Source organism: Microcaecilia unicolor, chromosome 12 (genome assembly GCF_901765095.1).
Source record: "Microcaecilia unicolor chromosome 12, aMicUni1.1, whole genome shotgun sequence".
In the NCBI taxonomy this organism is placed as follows: domain Eukaryota; kingdom Metazoa; phylum Chordata; class Amphibia; order Gymnophiona; family Siphonopidae; genus Microcaecilia; species Microcaecilia unicolor.
The window spans coordinates 72,501,108-72,520,946 of NC_044042.1; the positions used below are offsets into that span (position 1 = coordinate 72,501,108).

At 46.9% G+C, this 19,839-nt stretch overlaps 1 protein-coding gene across 1 annotated transcript in view; it reads right to left on the reverse strand.

Moving 5' to 3' along the window:
- Positions 1 to 19,839, reverse strand: part of TOP2A (DNA topoisomerase II alpha) — a 69,817-nt gene that overhangs the window by 22,107 nt on the left and 27,871 nt on the right. Inside the window, exons 12-23 of the mRNA XM_030221053.1 lie at positions 10,748 to 10,905; positions 9,892 to 10,017; positions 8,409 to 8,519; positions 7,500 to 7,605; positions 6,708 to 6,817; positions 5,089 to 5,181; positions 4,159 to 4,273; positions 3,931 to 4,052; positions 3,218 to 3,366; positions 2,871 to 3,102; positions 2,527 to 2,661; positions 1,528 to 1,728 (exon numbers count right to left, since the gene is read on the reverse strand). Of these exons, the coding sequence (XP_030076913.1) occupies positions 1,528 to 1,728; positions 2,527 to 2,661; positions 2,871 to 3,102; positions 3,218 to 3,366; positions 3,931 to 4,052; positions 4,159 to 4,273; positions 5,089 to 5,181; positions 6,708 to 6,817; positions 7,500 to 7,605; positions 8,409 to 8,519; positions 9,892 to 10,017; positions 10,748 to 10,905 (1,658 nt within the window). The remainder of the gene's footprint in view (positions 1 to 1,527; positions 1,729 to 2,526; positions 2,662 to 2,870; positions 3,103 to 3,217; positions 3,367 to 3,930; positions 4,053 to 4,158; positions 4,274 to 5,088; positions 5,182 to 6,707; positions 6,818 to 7,499; positions 7,606 to 8,408; positions 8,520 to 9,891; positions 10,018 to 10,747; positions 10,906 to 19,839) is intronic.

Genomic DNA, 19,839 nt, shown 5'->3' on the forward strand with positions numbered 1-19,839 from the left:
GTGACTGGCCAAGCAGTTCCCCTGGGGCTGAAGGAGCTAAGACCCCGGCCTGGCGCGTGCAAAAAACCTTGTATGTAGCAAGTACAAATTCTGGGGGGAAATCCAGAGAAGAAACTCTCAGAGAATCCCTGACTGCTGCCTGGCCCTCCTCGGAAACTATCAGATCCAGGCATGGGAACTGATTGCAGTTCGACTGAGATGACAAGATGGTGGCGGTTCGTACTGAAGGCACTGCCAGCATCGCCTACCTCAGAAGCATCTCCACGGTCCTCCTGCTATTCAACATGAAGGCGGATGCCACCCCCCCCCCCCCAAACACAATACTTGCAAGCTTCCATCGTCAAGGGCGCTCACAGGAAACTCCCCCCTCCCCAAAAAACAAACGAAGCAACGTGACCAGCACACTGCAAGGGGAACACCTCAATTAAACAGAGCTTAAAAAGAAGCACACCTGTCCTCTTTTTTTTTTTTTTTTAAATCAAACTCTAGTGGCAGACCTCGCTGCTCTCAAGCTGTCTGCACCAAAGCACAGCTGAGGCAAATGCTTCCCAAAGACCCCAAAGGGGATGTGAAGGAGGAACCCGGATGCGGCATCCCAGGGGCTAAGTGAGGCCCCATTGGACCTCAGTCCCAGTATGACAGACGGCACTGGCAGTACAGAGGGGACACTTTTTTTTTTTTAATCAATAACCCAAAATTGAAAGAGACTCCAACCTCAGAACTGGGTCTGCACAGGTTGAGCACAACCACCAACTGCTAGAGACTGAGAACTACCGACTCAGGGGACTGCACAGTACTTATAGGTGTTCTGAAGAGTTGGTGGTTCTCAGTCTCCATCTGTTGGTTGGAGTGCATAACCCTACTGTGCTGGTCTGGAGGAATGCTATGGAAAAGCCTGTGTGTGAAAATTGAGATAGTTGATAAAAATTGATGAGCAGTGGCCTATCACATTGCCCTCAATCTCCAACCCCTGCTATGATTCTGGGGCATGGGGGAAGTGAGGCATACTCCTCTAGCTGAATTTTGGACAAGGATTTCAGTATATCAAGGTAGTGCAGTTTTCATGGCTAAAGAAGAGGCATACTTATCAAGCTTCAAATTGATTGTCCTTTGTTCAGCATTTTTTTTGCCCTTCAATGCATTTGTTCCTTTCAAATCGTACTTGGATCCCTCCCTTCTCTGTACTCTTCTTCTCTCATCTTGGACTACTGTAACTCTCTATATGCTGGCCTTTCCCTATACTCCATCAAACATCTCCAGCTTATTCAAGCAACTGCAGTTAAACTTCTTCACTCTGCCTATCGTTTTGACCACGTCACACCCCTCCTCTGTTTTGAGCACTTGTTCCCAGTTTCAGCACGCATAAAGATTAAAATCATTTGTCGTGTCTTTAAATCACATCTCCCATCTGCCCTAAATAAACCCTCTTCAATCTACACCAGCCTTAACCTAGAAACCAATGACTAGAGCCTAATGGAGATGGTAAACCAGCACATGTGGCAAGTACTCAGTGAAGCATAAACATACCATAGAATTACAGGTCAGGGAGGTCTGGAGTTTGAAGACTTTGTGCAGTCCCACAGCTTCAGCCTCTACCAGCTTCTGCTCTGTCATGGTCACCAGGAAGCGGACAGTGGTATCTGTGTGGTATTCCTTGTAGTCTGTGATGAGGGGCGGTGTCTTCTCACTCCCATTCAGCATGGGCTCCAGCACCTGCTCTTTGTATGTCTACAGGAATAGGAGGGGTATTATTCCTATGACAACTAAGTGGAATTTTCTATCCAGCCAAACACAAAAATCCAATTAAACAACCAACTTCAAGCATCTAAAAGATTTTTTTTTTTTTTAGCAGTTCACACAACAGCTTAGCATGGTTATAGCTTTTAACAAAATTTAAAACAGATGAATTTTTCTTCCAAAACTGACAAAATTAAAAAAATGATTTTCTTTGATTACAGATACATTTCCTGACAGATTTAGCCCTAAGCATTTTATTTATTTAGATTTTGCTCACACCTTTTTCAGTAGTAGCTCAAGGTGAGTTACATTCAGGTTCTCTGGATATTTCTCTGTCCCAGAAGGGCTCACAGTCTAAGTTTGTACTTGAGCCAATGGAGGTTTAAGTGACTTGCCTAAGATCAGAAGGAGCAGCAGCAGGATTTGAACCAGCCACCTCTGGATTGCAAGACTGGTGTTCTAACCACTAGACCATTCTAACCCTTCAGCTCGTTAGAATCCAAAGTGGTGCCAGGTTAAAAATTAATGAAGATAGCTGATGTGTCAGAGTCTTATTAAAAAAAAAAAAAAAAAAGGCCCAGTTTACTAAGCTGCGCTAGAGGCGTTATATTAGCATGCGCTAACCGTATAGATGCCCATAATATTCCTATGGGCGTCTACATGGTTAACGCATGCTAAAAACACTAGCGTGCCTTAGTAAACAGGCCCTAAGAGTGGAAAGAGAAAAAGCTTCACCCTGCCACAACAGCAGAGAATCGAACATGGTCTCCTACTGGGATCACTCTTTACCTGAGTCCAGGTCTTGATGGGAAGCTCAGAGATCTCAATGGTGGTTGCATCCAGCACACACACTTCCCCACTTATTAGGTACTGATTTGGGCCCAGATCCATAATTGTTCCCTTGAAGTTCTTATAACTGGGAAGCTTAACAAGGGAAAGAAAGGCACATTAGGCATTCATACTAAAGACAAAGTCTCCCAAGCAGAAAACAGTTGCTAAGCAGAAAGACAGCCTGTACTTATATCCAGGTATCACCAACCCAAAGACTGAAGCAACTCTGCATTTTTCAAACAAACTCAGCTCTAGATTTGTACAAGAGATAACCAACTCCAGAACCATCTTTCACATCTTACCATGGGCAGAGGTTCCTCCCCCTCAAGCATACGACGTATATTGTTCACAATTTCTCGTGGGTCATAGTTGGGGATCTTGCAGGCCCAACCTGTGCCAATGCCCTCAGCACCGTTCACTAGTACCAGAGGGATGATCGGTATATACCATTCAGGCTCCACCCGCTGGTTGTCATCATAGAGGAATTTCAACACATTGTCATCCATGGGTGGATACAGCAACCGTGCAAGAGAGCTGAAAAGAAAAACCAGAGGCAGCCAGTGGCTAGTTAAGGTGAAGGACATGTGGCCCAAGACTTTATGCACACCTCAGTCTTATGCCTCACACACAGAGAGAAGCAGGTACCAACCTCAGCATGGTGAAGATGTATCGAGGACTGGCTGCATCTTTACCTCCATGCAACCTTGTGCCAAATTGACCAATAGGCTGTAGAAGGTTGATGTTATTGCTGCCCACAAAGTTCTGAGCCAAGTTAATTATAGTCATCATGAGAGATTGCTGAAAAATAAAGCCAGGATATTTTTGTTAACCTGACAGTACAAATATTGCATGTTCAAGATGGCTACAAATCTTGTCCCTTTCTAACTACATATTTATATAATACCTACAAACTACAGTAGTGCCTCCCATTTGTGTACAAAAATCAGAGGAGAAACCATAAAATTAGTATGGACATCCCAACTCCTCTGCTGAAGTTCATATACCCCGCAGCAATAAAGGCTCATTAAATCCCAGCCTCTCCAAAATGGTAAGAGTCCTGGCCTCAGCCTACTATAAACCTCGCTGCTGGTCTTACTTTTGGGTATTTAAACCCTGTCCATCTTTGTCATGCTACAGACATTGAACAGGTGTCAACAGAACTCCGTAATAGCAAAGAACACTACCTGGATAGAACTTCTAGTACACCTAATTTCTGGCCTTCACCATCCATCAGGGTACAGAGAAAGGGAGTTGAAACATGGACTAGCCTAAGAAAACAATCCAGTCACACACACTGACCCCATCAAACCTGACATTTTGTTAAAAGCTATTTGGATAGTAATGCAGCCCTTGGGTTTTTACCTCACCATGGTGATAAGCTGACATCTCAGCAACAGAACCAGCCAGCTGAGCTACCTTCACCTCTCGCTTGTCAGCTCTTCTGAAGCAAGTATACAGGACTTTCCTCTGACCTGGTTTCATGCCTAGCACCAAAGAGAAGTTTGTATAACAGTGTAGGTGAGTGAAGGTGCTCATTAACATGCCTCACATTGTATCTCTCCCCCCCCTCACCACCTCAGAGAGGCTTACCGTCAACCAGGGATGGGATTGAACGCTCATTGTCAGAATTTGAGAACAGAATCAGCTCCTTGTTGATAAAATCGTTGAATGTCAGATTCTTTGTGGCTTTTCCATACAGATATTCCTGTAGAAGGCAGGGTAATTATTGGGTCGAATTGCAAATGGCAAGTTTTAAGGCCAACAGGTTTATTTTGATAATAAATGCTTGAATGTTGTGGTCAGCAGATAATTGTCTGTTTTGAATATTTTCTAACTACGTATTTCATCATTGTTGTGTTTATATGATTAAGTCTGTCTGAATTGGGATATGCAGAACATAAACGCTTTAAATAAATCATGATTTAACACATCAACTATCTGCCCTACCTTATTACACAGACACACTATCTTGGGGGCCCTTTTACTAAACTGCGTAAGCATCTACACATGCCCAAATGGAGTTACCGCATGGCTCTTGTGGTAATTTCTTTTTTGGCATGCATCCGACACGCGCGCCTGAAAAATATTTTTTATTCTCAGGCACGTGTAATGGATGCTCGCTTGCCAAATGGCATTTGATGCGCTTAGGTCATTACCGCCCAGATTTTTTACCACTAGGTCAATGGCTGGCGGTAAGATCTCTGACCCAAAATGGACACAGCAATTTTGATTTTGCCGCACGTCCATGTTCATCCAAAAAAAAAAAAAAAAATACAGATGCACTAAAAAAAATGGATCAGCGCACACCCCAAACCCGTGACTACACTACCACAAGCCATTTTTCATTGCAAAAAGGACCCCTTGGTGTTTTGCATTCTATCCAAAATATATCTGGCTCCAAATGTTTCTAGCTCTCCTGCACCCCCATCCTCCCATATTAAGAGAAAAATGTACTGGGTGCAGAATAATTTTGGAATTTGGCTCTCAAAAGGAAACAGGCAGTTGCTCAGCTTCCCTCACCTCTGGTAGGCCATGCAGCCTCCTCTGCCTTCGGTCTTCCATGAAATTTGTCAACCATTCCTTCCGGTCATCAACCTTCTTTTTGCTAAAGGCCTGGAAAGTTACAGATAAGAGAGGCTCAAGCACCAAACCATTTCCTTTTCTTTGTATCATTAGGGTAATCTGAGCAAGACACAGGTCATTAACCTAGTCAGTAATCTTCTAAAACTTAACAGAGGTTAATATTCAGCCTGTAAGCTATGACCTGAACTAACCCTGGATATTCAATGCAGGGGTACGCACGACTCCGAAAGTTAAAACCGGGCACTGGCCAATATTCAGACTGGTGTCCTGTTAACTCTGTGTATAAAGTTAGGACAGCCTTTTTGTCCTAAGTGTTTAGCTGGTTAGCGAATCGATTATCGCCACTGGCACTGTTCTGGCTCTGAGCAAACTCCGCCTCCAGACTGCCCTCATCTAGCTGGTTAGAGCCGATATTCAGTGGCACTACCTGGTTAAGTTCTGCTGAATATCCAAGCATGGTCAGCTCAGCGGGGTTTAATCAGGCAGGGGCCTCTCCTGCTCAGTTAAACCCCTCTGAATTTTGGACCCAACAAAGATAAGAAATTTTTTTTATGGCAGAATTTTATCATTAGAATCACTACTCTGTGAAACTAACTACAGGAGGTATTTGCTTTCTTCTAGAAAAGTCTTTAAAGATCATAGGTGCCTGACTAGATCCTACTTTGATCTTTTCAACACAAATAAAAAGTTTAATTACCAAAGTTTTTATCATTTTAAGGGAGGTTCGTAGAGAAGACATGGTTTTGAATTTGAAAAAAATTTAGAATTTTGGTTCAGGCTTTGATTCTCAGCTAGATTACTGCAATGTGATTTATATGGGCTGCTCAAAAACTATGCAAAGAAAAGTTCAAAACATTACAAAATACAACAGCCAGAATGCTATGTTTGGCTCAGAGGTTTGATAGAGCAGCTCCATGGTTATTAAGTTATATTGGTCACCAACAGAAATTTGCTGTAATGTGATTAAGATTCTGTATGGTCAGGGCTCCAGAGTACATGGTTCATATGTGGAGTCTAATTATCAACATTTAAGAGGACAGTTTCAGAACTTAAATATTATAGTTCTCAAACCCAAAGGAAGGGGGATATGTTAAGAGAGAGTCTTTGACCTATCCCTTCCCTACCAAATAACTAGTTTCTTCTGATATTAGGCACATTGAGAACTGTTATTCAGGAATACACTAAACTGTTGTGTAGTTTCTTGATTCTAAAAAAATATATTTTAAATTAAATTAGTTATGTGTAGCTTGAGAATCATGTATTCACTAGCTTCTTGGTTTGTGTTCCATATGGAACTGATCTGGCATTTGTCTTGCACACTGAGCAGATACAGGACAGCTGGGTACACATGCCCTTCCCAGGCAGACTTCTTTGCCCTTACCATGCAACTCCCAGCCCTGAACCTGGTTCATTACAAGACACCACCTAGACCAGCATTGGGATAAACAAAGACGGTAGAAGAGTCATAGCTCATCCCTATGTAAGGGGCATGGTAAATTATGACAATCTCTGGTCTTGAATTACATGTGGCAGAGAAAGGGTCAGAGTAAGGTTACCAGACTAATCGCAGCATCGTCAGCAGGGCCAGAGTATGTGAAAGGGATCCGATGTCTCTTCATATCTGCAAAATACTCTTTGGCCTCTTTTGAAGTGCTGGTGCCCAGACCTGTAGGAAGAATAGGGTACACAGATGCGGTTACTGCTCATTCAGCCCCCAAAGTTCTGAAGCGGTAGGATTCATGTAGGGGTTTGACAGAATGACAATAGCATGCACAGGGCACGTTTATACAAAACTGTTCTAAAATTACCAGCCATTTACCTAGAATGACAGACTATGGGCATCATTCTTTATTGTATGGACCTAGCCAGTTTCTCCCAGTCCTTTGGTCTTTCAGTTCAAATCAAAGCTGGCCTCTGTTGGGCTAGGACACCATGAACCTTTAGTCACAATTACACACAGGGTTTACCCTCCATTTCATACCCCCCCTTCAGCCATTACAGAAACAGTGCCTTGCTGGGGACCATAGATCAGTTCCCACAGGAATGCAGTCCATCTGCACCCTAGGTCTGATCAGCAGCAGTCACCACTGGCTGAGACTCCCTGCCTTCCACAGAATAACCTTTGCAGCAAAGAAGCTGAGCCTACGAACTTAACTCTATGTAAGTGTACAGCTGTGTTTCTGGTGTCACTGAGCTGGTTCCAATTTCTCTACTTTAGTCTGCATTGCTATCACTTGTGGCAGAGGATACTTGTAGAGAAAGATCTGGAGTGTAGTATGATCACTCCCTGCAAGTGGGATCTTACATGGACATGTTGTGTTCACTACCACAGATATCTCAGAACAAACCTTTGTAATACTTTACTTTCCAGGGTTTGAGGTTTCCTGTAATGTTCTTCCATTCTTCAAATTCTGGGATACTGTAGAAGGAGATCTCCTGTTTACTCTTGGAAGCCTAAAGAATGGAAGATAAAAATCTTGTAAGAACAAGGACACTTCTTAAAAGTCTGACAAGGAGTCAGTGGCTGAGCATGAATCCCAGAGCACTCATGAATGGTACTGCTTAAGCCTATGGGGCTGGGGTGGGGTAATATAGCGGCCTCACTCAGGAGAGAGAATACCAGGCAGACTCACGTGCAGACCCCTCTCACGCATTTTCTGTGAGCTCGCACTACAAGTGAATATGTAAATGAGTTTATCTTGTTGGGCAGACTGGATGGACCGTACAGGTCTTTCTCTGCTGTTATTTACTATGTATATATATGTAATATCTTATGGACAAGTAGGCTAACCCTCGATTTTGCCAACTTGCAGCTTTTTGGATCTAGTGCATGACATCAGTATTTACTTATGGACGTAGACTAGACTAAGTGCCAATGAATTTCATGTGTGATTGAACAGGCTACCCCCATTGGCCATATGGACAACTAGGACAACCACCTCAGGTGTGAAAAATGAGTTAGTCCTCTTGTCCAGCCAATTATGCCTATATAAAGTTATTTTGCTAAAATTCCAATATTAAACTTTAAAACACAGCACAAGAAAAGCAAACAGGTTTCCGGTAGGGTGTCCAGGGTTACAAGTTGGTTTCCGATCAGTAGAAGAGTTGGAAGCAAAGACATCTTGCTTCTCAGGGGCATGCTATGAAAACTTCTAGTATCATTCAAAAATGAAAACCTTCTGCTGAGAACGCTGAAGCAATGTCACAAAACACACAACAGTGTGAAACCATTTCACAGGAAAAGGGCATCTACTTACCTTAATAATAGGCGTGATGAATTCCTCCAGGAAGCTGTGTCTCAGGAGAGAGGGCCAGTTGTGGTGGATGAAATTAATAAGCAAGCCTTTGATGTGTGAGCCATCTTGATCCTGGAATAAGAAACGTCCTCTAGAGTTAGTGCAAACTTCTCCCTTTCCCCTAAGCAGAATAAGTGCAAGCACCAGAGCTCAAGTCACACCTCAAAACAAACACATAGTCGCATTATGGGCAGCAGTAAAGTAATAAATGTGGCGATTCAAAATTATTTAAAATAGTACATTTTACTTGCTGTGTAGTAATATAGTGATTTAGTAATATAGGGAGCCCTTTTACTAAGCCATGTAAGCATCTATGCATGCCCAAATGAAGTTACCACTGGCTCTTGTAAACTCATTTTTGGCATAGGTCATTACCGCCCGGTTACCGTGTGAGACTTTACTACTAGGTCAATGGCTGGTGGTAAGGTTGCAGACCCAAAATGGACGTGCAATTTTGATTTTGCTGCACATCTATTTTCGGCAAAAATTGTAAAAAAGGCTTTTACAGACGAGCTGAAAAATGGATCGGTGCACACCCAAAACCCGCACCTACACTACTGCAAGCCATTTTTCAGCACACCTTAGTATGTCTAGGTTTAAAACTAACATCTTTATCCAACGCATTTGAAAGCTGTATGGTTCATTCAGTTGGTTTTTTTTTTTTTTTTTAATTGTATTATATGATGCAGGTAGTTGTGCTGAAACACGACACCCATGTCAAGTCCACTGTTTTGGGAAATTTGTTTACTCAGACCTGTTGGCCTTATTATAATAAACTGTTTTGTCATTCTTTGACTCCTAGGTTCCTCTTTGTTGGTCTCCCTTACTACTTTTTCTTACGGTATGGGTCATGCATTTGATATTCTTGGTAATGAGGACATTAGGTAAATTTGAGCAGTTTACTTGTTGCAATAGAACTGTGGATTTTCTGAAGACGAGACCTCTTAATTGTCTTGAGCTGACCATAAGATCCACCGAGTAGCTAATGTCTTTTTTTTTTAAATACAATTTATAATCCACCTTTATCCAAGGCAGAGTACAACTAATACATACATAATAAAAAACAATATTTAACAGATCAAAACCACATCTATACAGCATATGCAGAAATCTGTAGTAATCTGCAAATGTACACATGCATTATGCAACATGCTTGGACAAATTCTTAGAATGGTTCAACATTTAATATCCTAGCCCACAAAACCAAATCTTTTCTTCAACTGTAACAAAAACATCTTGGCTCAGAATTAAACCTTCCACTGGCCACTGAATCCTACTACATCAGTGATGGTAAAATCCAGATCTGATTTTTGGCTCATCTGCCCAAGGGTATCCATCACCTGCATGTAGGGGACCTGCTTCAGTACCTGGTTAAATCTTTATACGTCCAAATTTTAAAAGCCAGTCATCTACAGCCACAGGTCAGTCAGGCTGAAGATCTCACCTGATCTGTCATGATCATGATCTTTCCATAACGCAGACTGCGAAGTGACTCATTGTCATCATAAGTCTTCTTGTACTGGAGCCCCACGATCTTAATGATATTGTTTATTTCTGCATTTTCCATGATCTGAAAGAAAAAAAAAAACTCAGTGGTAAGAAAATCCAGATGAAGCGCCAAGACAGGGGCAGTCTCAAGAGTAACATTACAGCACCTCTCACAGAAAAGGTTAGTGGGTTCAGAGAATAGTGAACAGGGTCAAAAAAGCCTAGGATAAGCCCAGAAGACCCTTAGCTCTCTGGTGCAGGAAGGAAGCTAGAGGTCAGCTGGGATCTTCAACACTGCAGGAATGAGTCTGTAGCAAAGACTCCTGAAAAAAAACAAGTGAACACTCACCCCCAGGAATGGGATAAAGACAAGTCAGTGGTAAAAAAGTATCATGCATGCTCAGATTTGATGTCACCTTCCCCACCTTTCCGCGAATAGAAGGGAGACTGCCATCAATATGGAGTGGAGTGGAGGAGTGGCCTAGTGGTTAGGGTGGTGGACTTTGGTCCTGGGGAACTGAGTTCAATTCCCACTTCAGGCACAGGCAGCTCCTTGTGACTCTGGGCAAGTCACTTAACCCTCCATTGCCCCAGGTACAAATAAGTATCTGTATACAATATGTAAGCCATATTGAGCCTGCCATGAGTGGGAAAGCGTGGGGTACAAAAAAAAATTAATATGAAATGCCATTTTTAATAAATGCAATATACTGTGCATATTTAACCTTTGTAGATGTAGGTGGATGAGTTTTTCAGGTTGTTACATAACATCCTTAGCAGCCATTTCTGATGCTCAGAGGGAAAGAACTTACTTGCTTGTGGGAAGCTTCCCGCACGTTGAGCATTTTGCCTCGAAGAGGGAACACCCCGAAACGATCCCTTCCGATCACACCAAGGCCAGACACAGCCAACGTTTTGGCCGAGTCTCCCTCAGTCAGGATAAGCGTACAGTCCTGAGAATTTCTGCTGCCTGGAAAAAAATGAAGCTCATAAGGTATCAAAACACTTCTATAAACTATCCATTGTCTTCACACATGCCAAATTCAATGCTCTGCTGCATAAGTGAAGCTTTAAACCATGCAGCAGTTTGCAAAGAAAAGGTACCATCCAGGCCCATGCCCTCAAGGGCAATGTAGCCCCACAATTAGAGTCTCTCCAGTTCCAGTGAGGAAGGGTTTTGGGGGAGAAAATCCTAAGCTCCCCCAATTCACTATCATGCAGGAAAGCGAATGCTACATACCTGTAGAAGGTATTCTCCGAGGACAGCATGCTGATTGTTCTCACTGATGGGGTGACGTCCACGGCAGCCCCTCCAATCGGAACACTTTTCTAGCAAAGTCCTTTGCTAGTCCTCGCGCACCGCGCATGCGCGGCAGTCTTCCCGCCCGAACCGGCTCGTGCCGGCCAGTCTCATATGTAGCAAGACAAAGAGAAGGGAAGACACAACTCCAAAGGGGAGGCGGGCGGGTTTGTGAGAACAATCAGCCTGCTGTCCTCGGAGAATACCTTCTACAGGTATGTAGCATTCGCTTTCTCCGAGGACAATCAGGCTGCTTGTTCTCACTGATGGGGTATCCCTAGCCCCCAGGCTCACTCAAAACAACAACCATGGTCAATTGGGCCTCGCAACTGCGAGGACATAACTGAGATTGACCTAAAAAAATTTACCAACTAACTGAGAGTGCAGCCTGGAACAGAACAAGCATGGGCCTAGGGGGGTGGAGTTGGATCCTAAACCCCGAACAGATTCTGAAGCACTGACTGCCCGAACCGACTGTCGCGTCTGGTATCCTGCTGCAGGCAGTAATGAGATGTGAATGTGTGGACAGATGACCACGTCTCAGCTTTGCAAATCTCTTCAATAGTGGCTGACTTCAAGTGGGCCACTGACGCAGCCATGGCTCTAACATTATGAGCAGTGACATGACCCTCAAGAGCCAGCCCAGCCTGGGCGTAAGTGAAGGAAATGCAATCTGCTAGCCAATTGGATATGGTGCGTTTCCCCACAGCCACTCCCCTCCTGTTGGGATCAAAAGAAACAAACAATTGGGCGGACTGTCTGTTGGGCTGTGTCCGCTCTAGATAGAAGGCCGATGCTCTCTTGCAGTCCAATGTGTGCAGCTGACGTTCAGCAGGGCAGGAATGAGGACGGGGAAAGAAAGTTGGCAAGACAACTGACTGGTTCAGATGGAACTCCGACACAACCTTTGGCAAGAACTTAGGGTGAGTGTGGAGGAGTACTCTGTTGTGATGAAATTTGGTGTAAGGGGCCTGGGCTACCAGGGCCTGAAGCTCACTGACTCTACGAGCTGAAGTAACTGCCACCAAGAAAATGACCTTCCAGGTCAAGTACTTCAGATGGCAGGAATTCAGTGGCTCAAAAGGAGGTTTCATCAGCAGGGTGAGAACGACATTGAGATCCCATGACACTGTAGGAGGCTTGACAGGGGGCTTTGACAAAAGCAAACCTCTCATGAAGCGAACTAAAGGCTGTCCTGAGATCGGCTTACCTTCCACACGGTAATGGTATGCACTGATTGCACTAAGGTGAACTCTTACACAGTTGGTCTTGAGACCAGACTCAGACAAGTGCAGAAGGTATTCAAGCAGGGTCTGTGTAGGACAAGAGCAAGGATCTAGGGACTTGCTGTCACACCAGACGGCAAACCTCCTCCACAGAAAGAAGTAACTCCTCTTAGTGGAGTCTTTCCTGGAAGCAAGCAAGATGCGGGAGACACCCTCTGACAGACCCAAAGAGGCAAAGTCTACGCTCTCAACATCCAGGCCATGAGAGCCAGGGACCGGAGGTTGGGATGCAGAAGCGCCCCTTCATCCTGAGTGATGAGGGTCAGAAAACACTCCAATCTCCACGGTTCTTCGGAGGACAACTCCAGAAGAAGAGGGAACCAGATCTGACGCGGCCAAAAAGGAGCAATCAGAATCATGGTGCCTCGGTCTTGCTTGAGTTTCAACAAAGTCTTCCCCACCAGAGGTATGGGAGGATAAGCATACAGCAGACCCTCCCCCCAGTCGAGAAGGAAGGCATCCGATGCCAGGCTGCCGTGGGCCTGAAGCCTGGAACAGAACTGAGGGACTTTGTGGTTGGCTCGAGATGCGAAGAGATCTACCAAGGGGGTGCCCCACACCTGGAAGATCTGTCGCACTACACGGGAACTGAGCGACCACTCGTGAGGTTGCATAATCCTGCTCAACCTGTCGGCCAGACTGTTGTTTACGCCTGCCAGATATGTGGCTTGGAGCACCATGCCGTGACGGCTAGCCCAGAGCCACATGCTGACGGCTTCCTGACACAGGGGGCGAGATCCAGTGTCCCCCTGCTTGTTGATGTAATACATGGCAACCTGGTTGTCTGTCTGAATTTGGATAATTTGGTGGGACAGCCGATCTCTGAAAGCCTTCAGAGCGTTCCAGACCGCTCGTAACTCCAGGAGATTGATCTGCAGATCGCGTTCCTGGAGGGACCAGCTTCCTTGGGTGTGAAGCCCATCGACATGAACTCCCCACCCCAGGAGAGACGCATCCGTAGTCAGCACTTTTTGTGGCTGAGGAATTTGGAAAGGACGTCCCAGAGTCAAATTGGACCAAATCGTCCACCAATGCAGGGATTTGAGAAAACTCGTGGACAGGTGGATCACGTCTTCTAGATCCCCAGCAGCCTGAAACCACTGGGAAGCTAGGGTCCATTGGGCAGATCTCATGTGAAGGCGGGCCATGGGAGTCACATGAACTGTGGAGGCCATGTGGCCCAGCAATCTCAACATCTGCCGAGCTGTGATCTGCTGGGACGCTCGCACCCGCGAGACGAGGGACAACAAGTTGTTGGCTCTCGTCTCTGGGAGATAGGCGTGAGCCGTCTGGGAATCCAGCAGAGCTCCTATGAATTCGAGTTTCTGCACTGGGAGAAGATGGGACTTTGGATAATTTATCACAAACCCCAGTAGCTCCAGGAGGCGAATAGTCATCTGCATGGACTGCAGAGCTCCTGCCTCAGATGTGTTCTTCACCAGCCAATCGTCGAGATATGGGAACACGTGCACCCCCAGTCTGCGAAGTGCCGCTGCTACTACAGCCAAGCACTTTGTGAACACTCTGGGCGCAGAGACGAGCCCAAAGGGAAGCACACAGTACTGGAAGTGACGTGTGACCAACTGAAATCGCAGATACTGTCTGTGAGCTGGCAGTGTGTGTAGGCGTCCTTCAAGTCCAGAGAGCATAGCCAATCGTTTTCCTGAATCATGGGGAGAAGGGTGCCCAGGGAAAGCATCCTGAACTTTTCTTTGACCAGATGCTTGTTCAGGGCCCTTAGGTCTAGGATGGGACGCATCCCCCCTGTTTTCTTTTCCACAAGGAAGTACCTGGAATAGAATCCCAGCCCTTCTTGCCCGGATGGCACGGGCTCGACCGCATTGGCGCTGAGAAGGGCGGAGAGTTCCTCTGCAAGTACCTGCTTGTGCTGGAAGCTGTACGACTGAGCTCCCGGTGGACAATTTGGAGGTTTTGAGGCCAAATTGAGGGTGTATCCTTGCCGGACTATTTGAAGAACCCACTGATCGGAGGTTATGAGAGGCCACCTTATGTGAAAAGCTTTCAACCTCCCTCCGACTGGCAGGTCGCCCGGCACTGACACTTGGATGTCGGCTATGCTCTGCTGGAGCCAGTCAAAAGCTCGTCCCTTGCTTTTGCTGGGGAGCCGAGGGGCCTTGCTGAGGCACACGCTGCTGACGAGAGCGAGCGCGCTGGGGCTTAGCCTGGGCCGCAGGCTGTCGAGAAGGAGGATTGTACCTACGCTTGCCAGAAGAGTAGGGAACAGTCTTCCTTCCCCCAAAAAATCTTCTACCTGTAGAGGTAGAGGCTGAAGGCTGCCGGCGGGAGAACTTGTCGAAAGCGGTATCCCGCTGGTGGAGCTGCTTTACCACCTGCTCGACTTTCTCTCCAAAAATATTATCTGCACGGCAAGGCGAGTCCGCAATCCGCTGCTGGATTCTATTCTCCAGGTCGGAGACACGCAGCCATGAGAGTCTGCGCATCACCACACCTTGAGCAGCGGCCCTGGACGCAACATCAAAGGTGTCATACACCCCTCTGGCCAGGAATTTTCTGCACGCCTTCAGCTGCCTGACCACCTCCTGAAATGGCTTGGCTTGCTCAGGGGGGAGCTTGTCCGCCAAGCCCGCCAACTGCCGCACATTGTTCCGCATGTGTATGCTCGTGTAGAGCTGGTAGGACTGAATTTTGGCCACGAGCATAGAAGAATGGTAGGCCTTCCTCCCAAAGGAGTCCAAGGTTCTAGAGTCCTTGCCCGGGGGCACCGAAGCATGCTCCCTAGAACTCTTGGCCTTCTTTAGGGCCAAATCCACAACTCCAGAGTCGTGAGGCAACTGAGTGCGCATCAGCTCTGGGTCCCCATGGATCCGGTACTGGGACTCGATCTTCTTGGGAATGTGGGGATTAGTCCAGTTGCTTGGTCCAGTTCGCCAGCAATGTCTTTTTTAGGACATGGTGCATGGGTACTGTGGACCCTTCCTTAGGCGGAGGAGGATAGTCCAGGAGCTCAAACATTTCAGCCCTGGGCTCGTCCTCCACAACCACCGGGAAGGGGATGGCCGTAGACATCTCCAGGACAAAGGAAGCGAAAGACAGGCTCTCGGGAGGAGAAAGCTGCCTTTCAGGAGAGGGAGTGGGATCAGAAGGAAGACCCTCAGACTCCTCGTCAGAGAAATATCTGATGTCTTCTTCCTACGAGGCCTCACCATCGGTGTCAGACACAAGTTCACGAACCTGTGTCTGAAGCCGTGCCCGGCTTGACTCCGTGGAACCAAGGCCACGGTGGGAGCGTCGAGAGGTAGACTCCCTCGCCCGCACCGGCGAAGCTCCCTCCGCCGACGTAGTCGGGGAGCCTTCCTGGGAGGCTACCGAAGTCGGTACCGCACGCGGCACCGATGTCGGAGACCTCACCCTGGGCAATGGGCCAGCTGGCGCCTTGCTCGATGGTACCGGAGGCGCAAGCACCCCCGGGTACCAGAGGGGTAGGGCGCAACAGCTCTCCCAGGATCTCTGGGAGAACGGCCCGGAGACTCTCATTCAGAGCGGCTGTGGAAAAAGGCATGGAAGCCGATGCAGGCGTCGGTGTCAGAGTCTGTTCTGGGCGTGGAGGCTGTTCCGGGCTGTCCAAAGGGGAGCGCATCGACACCTCTTGAACAGAGGGCGAGCGTTCCTCTTGGTGCCGATGCCTACTGGGTGCCGACTCCCTCGGCGACCCAGAGCTCTCGGTGCCGACACGGGAAGGGGACCGGTGACGATGCTTCTTCGACTTCTTGGGACGAAGCATGTCACCGGAGCTTCCCGGCACCGACGAGGACGTAGAATCCAGCCGTCGCTTCCTCGGGGCCGAGGCCGAAGGAGGTCGGTCTCGGGGGGGCTGTACCGCAGGAGCCCTCAGGGTAGGGGGAGACCCACCCGAAGGCTCACCGCCACCAGCAGGGGAATGGACAGCCCTCACCTGCACTCCAGACGAAGCACCACCGTCCGACGACATCAGCAGACGAGGAGGTCTCGGTACCACCGACGCAGCCCTCCGATGTCTCGGCCCCGATGCAGAGGGTCGATGCCTCGATGCAATCGGGGGCGAGGATGAAGGTCCGGGCGCCGACGACGTCGAAGCAGTCGATACTCCCGATGCCGACGAAGAGCCCGATAACAAAACGTTCCACTGGGCCAATCTCGCTACCCGAGTCCGCTTTTGCAAAAGAGAACACGGACTACAGGCCTGTGGGCGGTGCCCAGCCCCCAGACACTGAAGACACGACGCGTGCCTGTCAGTGAGCGAGATTACCCGGGCGCACTGGGTGCACTTCTTGAAGCCGCTGGGAGACTTCAATGTCATGGGCGGAAAAATCGCGCCGGCGAGATCAAAACTCGAAATGGCGAAAATGGCACCACAAAACAGGGGGAAGAAAAAACTTCGAACCGAGGCCTAAATAGGGCCTACCCCGACGACGAAAGAAAACTTACCGGGGCAAAACTAGAGATACCGGAAGGGGAACAGACAGAAAAGGTCTCCTTCCGAACACCTTTTTTTTTTTTTTTTTTGAGTGAAGTCAAAACGACGCGCGAGGTCAACTTTCAGGGCGCGAACGGCGAAACACGACCGTACCGAGCGCGGACAAAAGAAGACTGGCCGGCACGAGCCAGTTCGGGCGGGAAGACGGCCGCGCATGCGCGGTGCACATCGGCGCGCGAGGACTAGCAAAGGACTTTGCTAGAAAAGTGTTCCGATTGGAGGGGCTGCCATGGACGTCACCCCATCAGTGAGAACAAGCAGCCTGCTTGTCCTCGGAGAATTAAAGATTAACAAAACATGTAGAAAGGGGATACTTTATTGGACTAAATACAGTGGTGGAAATAAGTATTTGATCCCTTGCTGATTTTGTAAGTTTGCCCACTGACAAAGACATGAGCAGCCCATAATTGAAGGGTAGGTTATTAGTAACAGTGAGAGATAGCACATCACAAATTAAATCCGGAAAATCACATTGTGGAAAGTATATGAATTTATTTGCATTCTGCAGAGGGAAATAAGTATTTAATCCCTCTGGCAAACAAGACCTAATACTTGGTGGCAAAACCCTTGTTGGCAAGCACAGCGGTCAGACGTCTTCTGTAGTTGATGATGAGGTTTGCACACATGTCAGGAGGAATTTTGGTCCACTCCTCTTTGCAGATCATCTCTAAATCATTAAGAGTTCTGGGCTGTCGCTTGGCAACTCGCAGCTTCAGCTCCCTCCATAAGTTTTCAATGGGATTAAGGTCTGGTGACTGGCTAGGCCACTCCATGACCCTAATGTGCTTCTTCCTGAGCCACTCCTTTGTTGCCTTGGCTGTATGTTTTGGGTCATTGTCGTGCTGGAAGACCCAGCCACGACCCATTTTTAAGGCCCTGGCGGAGGGAAGGAGGTTGTCACTCAGAATTGTACGGTACATGGCCCCATCCATTCTCCCATTGATGCGGTGAAGTAGTCCTGTGCCCTTAGCAGAGAAACACCCCCAAAACATAACATTTCCACCTCCATGCTTGACAGTGGGAACGGTGTTCTTTGGGTCATAGGCAGCATTTCTCTTCCTCCAAACACGGCGAGTTGAGTTCATGCCAAAGAGCTCAATTTTTGTCTCATCTGACCACAGCACCTTCTCCCAATCACTCTCGGCATCATCCAGGTGTTCACTGGCAAACTTCAGACGGGCCGTCACATGTGCCTTCCGGAGCAGGGGGACCTTGCGGGCACTGCAGGATTGCAATCCGTTATGTCGTAATGTGTTACCAATGGTTTTCGTGGTGACAGTGGTCCCAGCTGCCTTGAGATCATTGACAAGTTCCCCCCTTGTAGTTGTAGGCTGATTTCTAACCTTCCTCATGATCAAGGATACCCCACGAGGTGAGATTTTGCGTGGAGCCCCAGATCTTTGTCGATTGACAGTCATTTTGTACTTCTTCCATTTTCTTACTATGGCACCAACAGTTGTCTCCTTCTCGCCCAGCGTCTTACTGATGGTTTTGTAGCCCATTCCAGCCTTGTGCAGGTGTATGATCTTGTCCCTGACATCCTTAGACAGCTCCTTGCTCTTGGCCATTTTGTAGAGGTTAGAGTCTGACTGATTCACTGAGTCTGTGGACAGGTGTCTTTCATACAGGTGACCATTGCCGACAGCTGTCTGTCATGCAGGTAACGAGTTGATTTGGAGCATCTACCTGGTCTGTAGGGGCCAGATCTCTTACTGGTTGGTGGGGGATCAAATACTTATTTCCCTCTGCAGAATGCAAATAAATTCATATACTTTCCACAATGTGATTTTCCGGATTTAATTTGTGATGTGCTATCTCTCACTGTTACCAATAACCTACCCTTCAATTATGGGCTGCTCATGTCTTTGTCAGTGGGCAAACTTACAAAATCAGCAAGGGATCAAATACTTATTTCCACCACTGTATATTTCTGGACTAGCTTTCAGGAGCTCAACAGTTCTTTCCTTATGTCGAAATTTTATTTCCAAAAATTTGATATACTGCCATTTGCAAAACAGTAGCAAGGCAAGTTTAAATAAAATAAGCCAGCTGGTACCACTTTCTAATCTGCTGCTGAAATGATTTTATAGTTGAGTTGGGGCTGATGAATACCTGTTATCAGACTGAACTGTGTTTTTGCAGTCATTCACGACAAGAGCGAGGCCATTCGTTTTCACAACGCTTACTCTCCTACTCCTTTATATCCTATCATTCATTAAGTGCTCTTTGATGTTTCAGGACTGAGTAATAATTCTAGGGTTAATCTCTCACCTTACTTTCAAAAAAATCAAATTAATGCCACTGTTAAAGCTTTCTTCTTCGCCCTCCACTGCATACTTGCTGCTCGTGCCTATTTTTCTCTTTCATCTATTTGCTCTCTGATTCTGTGTCTTGTAATTACTCATCTGGATTATTGTAATTCCCTTTATGCTGGTCTACCTCTGTATTCATTAAAGTAACTCCAACTTGTTTAATCCATCGCTGTTCATCTCTTGGATCATGCCAAACCTTTTGACCACTCGCCCCACTGCTCTGTCAGGAACATTGACTACCCCTCTTTGCATTTTCAAATTTCTGATGTTGGTATTGAAATCACTACTTCCGTTAGCCCCAGACTATCTTTCCCGCCTCATTTTCTATAACCCCATCTCGCTCCCTTCTCTCCTCCACTGCTGCTCACTGTCTACTCCCCCCCCCCCCCCCCCCTCCGGTGATCCAATATTGACTCTCTCTCTATTAGTTATGCTGGTCCTAAACTTTGGAATTCACTCCCTTCTCACCCTTCCCACCATTATTTCAAATCAGCTCTTCAGCCTATTTTGT